Genomic DNA, 9,989 nt, shown 5'->3' with positions numbered 1-9,989 from the left:
TTACGTACAATAAATAAATTAAAAATATATATTTTGATGATTACAACGACCTATTAATGATTTTGTCCTCTCTCTATTTCCTTATTTATTGATATTCACCTAATCAATTTAATAATTGTGGAATCATGCTATCACTTTTCAATTTTTAAACCAAGCTATAATTTTGCAAAACAGTTATAATTAGATTCGAGTAGCCGTCAATATTAATATATTTTATGAATAAAATGGATTGTAAATGTCAACGATTAATTTACCTTGCATTAATCATTAATTTCTATGACTTTATTTACAAATTGTTATAAGTAGAAATAAAAGAAAATGTTTTAGTGTAATAATGCATTAAAGTATATTTAATCGAAGCCTAATTTAATTACAAAGAAAAGTTCTCGTTTATCTATGCATATGATATTGGTAGATTTCATTTAAAAAACTTACGAAGTAGATAACGCAATGGTTATAAAGTATCTATTGATGCAATATGAATGTTATATACTTTCATTATGAAAATCAAACTGCATAATGTTTTTACGATAAAATTCATGTTTTAATGTAGTACGTACGACACTCATTGTCTGATTTTTGTTACCCAACGACATACTTTAAATTGTGCTTAATAGGACGTAACAAAACATTTAAAAAAAACAAAAAACCACAATTACCTTATTTACCTAGGTACCCATACTAATTCTTATCTCTGGTTTTGTTACTTTTAGCATATGGCAAAAAGTGGAAATAGGAGTTCTGATTTATCAGCTATTGTTTAACGAAATAATAATTAAATGTTTTATCCTACTTATAACATAATATACACCGTAATCAACATATTATATGTTCTGCGGGAGCGAATTATCTTTATTATCCTTTTATTTATTCGTGTTTTGATTTGGTAATTTTACTGTTCAGTTAACATGCAAAATTGTAGCTCATTATAATAAATATATATAATATATATATACACTAATAGGTATACATAGGTATATAGGATATNAAGATTGGCAAATTAGATGCAATTCATCGTTTCGATAATATGTATCTAATCTATTATTTTAATGATACAAGTACATGAAGATAACATGTTGTACGTTTTCAAGATCAAGCTTAACAAGGAAACAGTAGGCCGGAGAATGTTTTTTATGAATGTTACGTTAAACATTGCATTTAAGTTTTATCATTTTTTTCCAGACAAATCAACGAAATGGCGGTAAAAGAATGGTTCCGTCAGTCGCAACCTGTACAGTTGTATATCATTCTGATATTAACAACGCTATTTTTTATTACTGAACTCATTATTAGTCATCTCACTCATGCACTTACTCTCTTAATGGACTCGTACAACGTTCTTTGTAACATAATGGTACTGTGTGGATGCATTGCCACGATAAAGGTCGGTTTGCTCATGTCTATAATTGTTTAATTATATCATTATATTTTTTGGTGGTTATTTAAATTACCTTACAAAATGCTTTAGTAAATTTGCGATCTTAAAAATTTATTTAATTTTATTTTTGTATGAGGAGCCATTCTTATTTTAGACCCTCTTTTCTTCCCTGTCACATTGTACAATTGTAATACGCTCATCTGCAAGTTGAAATAGCTTGTGGATTGGTTCAGAATTGTTTTCTTAAAATCTCTTGAAACATCATCTTCACAGTGCTATATCAGGGGCCCTTGGGCAAATAACGTCCTCCTGTGGGACTGTCTGCTGGCGATTTAGAAAATTTATACAAAATACGTTTTCAAAAAAATTATCGATTTCCGGGTAAAAAATGGCTTCAAATTTTTCCACAGTTCACCAAGAATTAGTGACATTTTTTAACAGTAGGTACTAGTGGTCGTATAAAAAATTACAGTTTTGAAGATTTTACTATTGTAATTCCACCAATTCCTTTTCATCCTCGTATATAATTTTATCGCGATTTACAATTTACTTTTCTTCTCTTAGAATGTCATGTAATATACGGATGGACCTAAATAATAATTTGAACTGTATTGACTAACAATATTCGATTTGGATCAATCGAAAAGAATTTTTGTGCTTTCTTTTGCAATAGAAATTCATTTACTATGTGTATTACAAAAACAAGCATTTTATCTTTACAACGCACGTAATTTTTGTGTTTACACCTATTCATTCGTTATCATTACATGACAGAAAAGAATTCATTCCGGAAACTACTGTTGTAATACCTTATTACAGTTCGACACGTGCTACTGTTTGCGACATTGAAAGAAACCATCGTTTGATTAGTATTCGCCATTGGAACTAATTATTACATGAGGACGCCTAAAAAGTCTTGATTTATTAATTATTTTGGCAAGTGGATACTTATTCTATTATCGACTCTTGAGTTTGTCATTTATCTGTTCGTACTTTACTTAGAGTTTTTCACTAAATTAATAGGTAAATCTACTTTGTGGAGCGCGACCATAAGCGCGACAAACTAGAGAAAGTAACGGTACTGCGGAAACTACTGCATCTGTTATTATTTTAGTTTCAGTGTATTTGAAAGTGTTGGCCAGTTTCCACAGTTGTGATTTCCTTGTGTATATAAATCTAGATATGTGTGTGTGTGCTGGTAAGTGGTATGTATGTGTGTAAATACATATATTATGTTAATTTAAACTCATTATCTTCATCCACGTGGTCTGTATTCAAAAACATTCCGCTATAACTTTAGCGCGCTTTTGAATTATCGCTTGTTTTTTGAATTTACATCCTTTGATGTGTATAAATATATTTGGAAAAATTAATACCAATAGGATTGTTATCCCTGTTTATTTGAGTAACGTGAAAGTTAAAATTGCAAAGAACCATTTTGTAAAATTTAAGAACAGTGACACTAATGAATATTAACATTAGAGATGACCTCAAAAGTTGAGTTATGCTTGTAAAAAATGTAAACATTGGAAGTTTACACAAGGGGCAGTTTCTCTTTTAAATATTTTAAAACATTATCTTCCTTGTTTTGAGTTTTAAGAATGGCGGATTATGGAAACTTAAAATTGTATTGAAACATTTTTGTTGATTATACAGACCAGCAATCTTGAGAGATGTTGTATTTGGTACGTGATAGTGATTGGTGTATTGTTATTACATATAAACAACAATATTAGATGCAAAAACGCTATTTCATTTGCCTACAGTTTGGCGAAAGTTGTAAAAATAAATTCATTCTTGTCTGTTTTTTGTACTTTTTTCATCCAATCACAATTTATGTAGGTACCTGTAGAAGAACCGGTTCCTTATAATTTTTCATCTAAAATTTTGTTGTGGAAATTTGGCACTAATAATAATAAGGTACTTAATATGAATGTGAAAATTCATTTTCAATTTTCTATTCACTGCAAACTACCTTAAGTGTAGTGGATGGAAAATGGAAAATGAATTTTCACATTAATATTTCATATTAACCACTATCAATATTTAAAAATATCATAAGCTATTCTGTATTATTCTAATCTAGAAAGAATTCAAATAATACTGAAGATTATTACACGCCTTCTGATGGTACATCTTATATGAAGAGATCATTTGAAAGCTATTGAAATTGTAAGCAATAGGTGAAAAGGGAAATATTGCATATGCCTAGATACACTAAAATAAATTGTGCTTTTATTATTATTATTTCATATAAGTATAAGTACCCAAGATTGGCAAATTAGATGCAATTCATCGTTTCGATAATATGTATCTAATCTATTATTTTAATGATAAAAGTACATGAAGATAACATGTACGTTTTCAAGATCAAGCTTAACAAGGAAACAGTAGGCCGGAGAATGTTTTTTATGAATGTTACGTTAAACATTGCATTTAAGTTTTATCATTTTTTTCCAGACAAATCAACGAAATGGCGGTAAAAGAATGGTTCCGTCAGTCGCAACCTGTACAGTTGTATATCATTCTGATATTAACAACGCTATTCTTTATTACTGAACTCATTATTAGTCATCTCACTCATGCACTTACTCTCTTAATGGACTCGTACAACGTTCTTTGTAACATAATGGTACTGTGTGGATGCATTGCCACGATAAAGGTCGGTTTGCTCATGTCTATAATTGTTTAATTATATCATTATATTTTTTGGTGGTTATTTAAATTACCTTACAAAATGCTTTAGTAAATTTGCGATCTTAAAAATTTATTTAATTTTATTTTTGTATGAGGAGCCATTCTTATTTTAGACCCTCTTTTCTTCCCTGTCACATTGTACAATTGTAATACGCTCATCTGCAAGTTGAAATAGCTTGTGGATTGGTTCAGAATTGTTTTCTTAAAATCTCTTGAAACATCATCTTCACAGTGCTATATCAGGGGCCCTTGGGCAAATAACGTCCTCCTGTGGGACTGTCTGCTGGCGATTTAGAAAATTTATACAAAATACGTTTTCAAAAAAATTATCGATTTCCGGGTAAAAAATGGCTTCAAATTTTTCCACAGTTCACCAAGAATTAGTGACATTTTTTAACAGTAGGTACTAGTGGTCGTATAAAAAATTACAGTTTTGAAGATTTTACTATTGTAATTCCACCAATTCCTTTTCATCCTCGTATATAATTTTATCGCGATTTACAATTTACTTTTCTTCTCTTAGAATGTCATGTAATATACGGATGGACCTAAATAATAATTTGAACTGTATTGATTATGCTACAATTAATTTGTTCGTGGTGGATCCTTTAGGGGACTAATTAGTTTTGTTAATTGTTTTAGTACAATAATTCGTCGTCAACTGCTTCTTCGGAACATTCTGCAATTAACAACACTAGAATTTCTAATGCTGATCAAACAAACAAAAAAAATAGCCAATGTTCCGACAAAAACACTTTAAAGCATACATTAAATATGGAACAAAAAGAAAATAGATTAAGAAACACGTTTGGATGGGCTAGAATTGATGTCGTAATTATGCTTATATGTTGCGTGTTTTTAGCGTCGTTATGTTTTTCGGTGCTTATTGAAGCCCTACAAACATTAATTCACATAGATCATCACGATGAGATGCACCATCCTGTTCCGGTATTTTGTGTGGCAGTTATCGGATTACTCCTGAATGGAATCTGTTATCTTTTAATTGGAGGTATTAACTTATAATGATTTTTAAAAAGTTTAGATTCAAAACAAGTTCATATCAACAAAAAAAATCAGTAAAACAACTTTTATTAAATGAGAATTCTGAAATAAATAGGGTAATAATAAATTTTATTTCTCTTTAATTCGATATTTAGGTCGCTTATCTATCTTTTCGTCAACTTCTTGAGGACATACAATCCGTAGTGGATTATTCAAATTTTTAGCCTTTAAAGAACGCTCAACATTTTTAAATTGAAGTATTAAAAACGCACTAATGTAAAATTTTAATTTAAATACATGGGTAATTTTGAAAATAACGTTTCTTAAGGGTTGGGTCCTCATAAAACTTGGTTTTATTATTTACGTATTAGGAATAATTTTATCANTAATTTAAATACATGGGTAATTTTGAAAATAACGTTTCTTAAGGGTTGGGTCCTCATAAAACTTGGTTTTATTATTTACGTATTAGGAATAATTTTATCAAACGAACGAATCGGGTTCTACTGAAATGATTTGTTAACCTTTTTTCTTTACAAGGATATACTTCTCCTGATGGAAATTTCCTTCGCGTAACCAAATCTGGCGATGTAATTTTGGACAGGGTTACTAGTGAGCCTAAAAACGTTAATAATTGTGATATTTCAAAGACGTATGATATTAAAATTCAAAACAGTACGAAGCAGCCAGGGGAGCTATGGAAATTAACAAAGGACAGCATAGGTAATATAATCGATTACTTTAATAAAAAATATTTGAAATTAAAGTATTTTGATCTGTAATGTAATTATTTTAAGGTTGTATAATAGTAATGGTATGCGCAACTGTGTGTTATTTCATAGAAGAAGATATTGGAAAATTTGTAGATCCAGTATTTTCGTTAGTCTCAGCTTCAATCCTACTCATATTGAGTTATCCTTACAGTAAGTTATTTTTTCATATAATTTAAGTTTTAACTGTTTTCGTTAAAGGGGACAATTTTTGGTACTCGTGGTGCCACATATATTTACCAATTACTTAAGTCTGTCACAGTAATTATTACCAAATTAATTTTATTTATTCATAAAAAGATGTAAATTTATTTTAGTTAAAGAAAGTTGCTGCATTCTATTACAAACAATACCAGACACAATTGACATTGAAACGTTAAAAATGAAACTTTTAAAACATTTTCCCGGCATTATTAGCGTCCATGACCTACACATATGGGAACTAACGGCCGACAAAATTATTTCAACAGCGCATATAATATTTTTAAATCCCAAGGTAGGTACCTAAATAATAAAAATGAATTGTGTAACTGATATACGTAGGCACATGTCCAATGTTGTTGAATTTATTAATTACTTTACCATAAAAAGGTTTACGGTACAATTACAAACCAAGTGACTGAATTCTTCTTGGAACAAGGGATAACTCAGGTAACGATTCAACCAGAATTTTACACGAAATCGATAAGTGCGGAAAGTTTGGTTTCGACAAAATCTGGATGTTTAGTCCGATGCCAAAGTGAAGATTGTAAAACTAGCCATTGCTGTCCAAATTATGACGATGTAAATATTAACATTTGTTTATATTTTTTTCATACTTTATACATTTTTATCGATTAACAGAATAGTCCCTACCAAAAGAAATCATCATCTTCGGAAATATTTCAAGAAGATACATCAGTTAGTCTTAAGTCTGTTAAAACTATTGACGATAATGACCAAAGGCCAGTTGAATCTAGTAGTAGCTGAGCTTATCCAACTTTTGTTTTGGTACAATATAAAAGACGTAAGTACAAATTGAAATCGACAAAGAGTGTACATAAAGAAATAAATAAAAATCTTTGAAGAATCATAAGTTTTGTGCTGCTATTTTAGACAAGACGATATCTCTCAGGATAGATACTTATGTTATATTCTTGTAAAATATTTGTTTTTATTTGTAACAAAGCAATATGCATTTATGTAAAAAGAAAATGTTGATCACAGATGTTACCAAATATGAAAATAGTTTTAAATAAATATTATTTTAATCACCTTCTCTTATTGTAATATTTTTATTTCCTTATTATAAGTGAAATTAATTTCTTAATGAGAAAAGGGAACTCCTTAGCTTCCCTACTAGTCTCCTATTGCCTATTTCAATTTATTAAATAATTACGTGAATCTTTAAGGCGTTAAAATACTGTACAAGTATTGATCAAATTATTTTGTATTTAAAAATATTTTAATAGAAGTTTCAGATTTCTTAGTGAGATCCAGTATGACCATATTCATCATAACTCATGGAAATCATTCGTTTTGATTTACAGGATGGACAAGGTTGATTAAAGCAAAAATATATAAATTTGAATTTATTTATTGACTAGCTATCTTTACTAGATTTCGTACAAAAGAAAAAAAAAAAATTACAAGAAAATATTTTTGCTACAGTTGACAGTTGTGGGGCCACCGTGGAAAAGGTATTGCATCTTTAATATTTTCAATATCCAGTAGAAACTGTAGGTACCTTTCAAAACCAAGTCCAAATCCACCTGTTGGTACACCTCCAAACTTTCTTAACTCTAAATACCATTCAAAATTTTTGTCATCACTTGGTATATTCTTTTGAAGTTTTTCGTAAGTATTTTCACGTAATCCTCCTCCAACTATTTCTCCAACACCAGGAACTAATAAATCCAAGGCACTTACCTATGAAAAAGAAAATAGAAATTACCAAAATAATTTTTATATATAAAAATTTAGTAATCCAGGTTTGTACCTAATTACCTTTTTAGGATTATCTTCACATTCCCTCATATAAAAAGCTTTTACTTGTTTTGGCCAATTTATTACAAAAGTTGGCAAGTTTCCACAGTAAGAAACTACAGCTAGTTCGTCTTCTTTTGAAAACTCAGTTTCACTTCTGGCATCAGTGTCTGGCATCTTCAATTTACTAGATAAAATATTTATTGCTTCATCATAAGTTAATATCACAAATGGTTTGTCCAACCATGAAAAATCTTTGTTATTTGTAAGATAATTAATATCATCTTGGGAAGTTTCTAAGACCCTCCTTGTAACAGTTTTCAATAAATTTTCTATGACATTTAAAATTTCCGAAATTTTATTAATAAATGCTAATTCCGCCTCAAGCATGTAAAATTCTGATAAATGCAAACGTGATCGTGAATTTTCAGCTCTAAATACTGGACCCATTGTGTAGACTTTACTCAAACCATGGGCAACTGCTTCTAAATGCAACTGACCAGAAACAGTCAGATATACCTCAGAATTAAAGTAAGTCTTTTCTGTGGGCTCTCCTGGCTTTCCCATTTGTTTAATAAGTTCTTTGTTAGCAGGAACTGCAGTAAAAACTTCTCCTCCACCTTCACAGTCATTTGAAGTAATAATGGGTGTATTTATATGAATAAACCCCACTTCATTGAAATATTTTGTAACTTCAGTTAGCAGATTACTTCTAACTCGCAGCAATGAAGAAAATCTATTTGTTCTTGGTCTAAAATGTAAATATTGTCTAACATATTCTGGAGGATAAACTTTTCGAGGGGCAAAAGGATAACCTTCTGTGATAACACAGTCACCAATTAGTTGTACATTTTCAGCCTTTAATTCTTTCTGATTGTTTGGAGCTATTGATAATGTTCCTAGAACGGATACTGAGGCTCCTGTTCGGATATTTTGAGCAGCCTCCATCTCAGCAACAACCTGAATAGCTTCTCTAGTTGAACCATCATTTATATTAAAAAATATATGATTTTTAAGTTTTCTTACAGATTTAATCCATCCCTGAAATAATTTAAATTGTGAAAATAATGTTTTAATACATCATATAACATTTTTGACCTGTATAAAGGCTTTTTTTCCAACAGAATGTTGATTCAGCACCTTATTAACCGTCTCAGGCATTGTTGCATAGGCATGTTTAACTTGATGCAACACAGTTCCATTTTTTAACATTTTCAGGAGATTCGTATGACAACTTTTAAACACTTCTAAAATACATAAAATTAAAATTATCATTAGATGATTAAACTAAATATGTTACCCTCTAACCTAATAATCAGCAACTACTTTCTGCTTTTCATTACGAAATTCTACAAACTGTAAATAAAAAATCACTTTACTTCGACAAATATGGCCTTTTAGGGTTTAGAATATGATAGTTCCATTTAAAAATGACGTTTGTTTTATATTTTACAAATTCATAACATACTAATCACTATTCATAACCTAAATTTATGAAAATGGGAAGATAAGTTAGTGGCCTATGCACCTATGGTCAGTAATAAAGATGCTTCATAGGTGGAGATAGTATCAGTAATATCGTGTTAATTATTTAAAAATTTAAAGATATAAACTATTTTTTAATGTAAAATATCTTTTAGATAAAGTTTTTTGAACTGAAAATATTTTGAGTGAGTTATAAATACTTAGAAAGCTGAAAATACTGCTATCATTTTTTTTTTTAAAATTATTGTTAGGTGTGAAAGTGATATGAAACGTATTCAGATGGATAATATAATATAATGTAGTAAGTGCTTTTCTTTTGTTTTAATGTATTCATTATCATTAAGCATAATTAGTTTATTTAGAGTAATTGAAAGTAAAAAAATGTTCACCTAAAAGAAAAAAACAGCATTCCTGCGTAATATTAAACATAGCTTGTGCTCATTTATATTATTTTAAATTTCTAATTGAAAATATAATTTAATAACTTTTTAAAATCGTTCCCTAATCGACTTAACGTATTTTTGTACAGTAATAATATACTAATTTCTGCGATCAAGTTTGTTATTAAATCAGTCATTACAACCTTATTATTGTGTTCGCTATAATAATGCAAATAACATATTCATATATTCTGTTGCGTATTAATGTTGGGGGACAGCGTTTATTGAGATATTCGAGAAGGTTGTAACTGA

General features: G+C 29.4%; 2 protein-coding genes across 4 annotated transcripts in view; one reads left to right on the top strand and one right to left on the bottom strand.

The window, feature by feature from the left end:
* Positions 1 to 7,102, top strand: part of LOC108733359 (zinc transporter 1) — a 9,372-nt gene extending 2,270 nt beyond the window's left edge. The window contains exons 1-8 of one of the 3 annotated variants that reach the window (XM_018464484.2): positions 2,062 to 2,576; positions 3,839 to 4,040; positions 4,718 to 5,084; positions 5,618 to 5,800; positions 5,875 to 6,000; positions 6,165 to 6,343; positions 6,439 to 6,630; positions 6,691 to 7,102. In XM_018464484.2, the coding sequence (XP_018319986.1) occupies positions 3,852 to 4,040; positions 4,718 to 5,084; positions 5,618 to 5,800; positions 5,875 to 6,000; positions 6,165 to 6,343; positions 6,439 to 6,630; positions 6,691 to 6,816 (1,362 nt within the window). In that variant the 5' untranslated portion in view covers positions 2,062 to 2,576; positions 3,839 to 3,851 and the 3' untranslated portion in view covers positions 6,817 to 7,102. Of the gene's footprint in view, positions 1 to 1,182; positions 1,385 to 2,061; positions 2,577 to 3,751; positions 4,041 to 4,717; positions 5,085 to 5,617; positions 5,801 to 5,874; positions 6,001 to 6,164; positions 6,344 to 6,438; positions 6,631 to 6,690 lie in introns of those variants that run through there. The other 2 variants (XM_025975977.1, XM_025975978.1) reach the window with 2 other exon arrangements.
* Positions 7,103 to 7,421: 319 nt separating this feature from the next.
* On the bottom strand, positions 7,422 to 9,307 carry LOC108733282 (probable asparagine--tRNA ligase, mitochondrial). The gene is made up of 4 exons (XM_025975941.1): positions 9,121 to 9,307; positions 8,911 to 9,059; positions 7,834 to 8,853; positions 7,422 to 7,755 (listed from the first exon to the last, which is right to left on the bottom strand). Exons 2-4 carry the CDS (start codon positions 9,022 to 9,024, stop codon positions 7,492 to 7,494), a joined length of 1,398 nt encoding a protein of 465 aa, XP_025831726.1. The 5' UTR covers positions 9,025 to 9,059; positions 9,121 to 9,307; the 3' UTR covers positions 7,422 to 7,491.
* Between the last annotated feature and the right edge of the window lie 682 nt (positions 9,308 to 9,989).

This window comes from Agrilus planipennis, unplaced genomic scaffold, assembly GCF_000699045.2.
Source record: "Agrilus planipennis isolate EAB-ADULT unplaced genomic scaffold, Apla_2.0 scaffold12, whole genome shotgun sequence".
Lineage (NCBI taxonomy): Eukaryota > Metazoa > Arthropoda > Insecta > Coleoptera > Buprestidae > Agrilus > Agrilus planipennis.
This window is presented reverse-complemented; position numbering and strand designations above follow the sequence as displayed.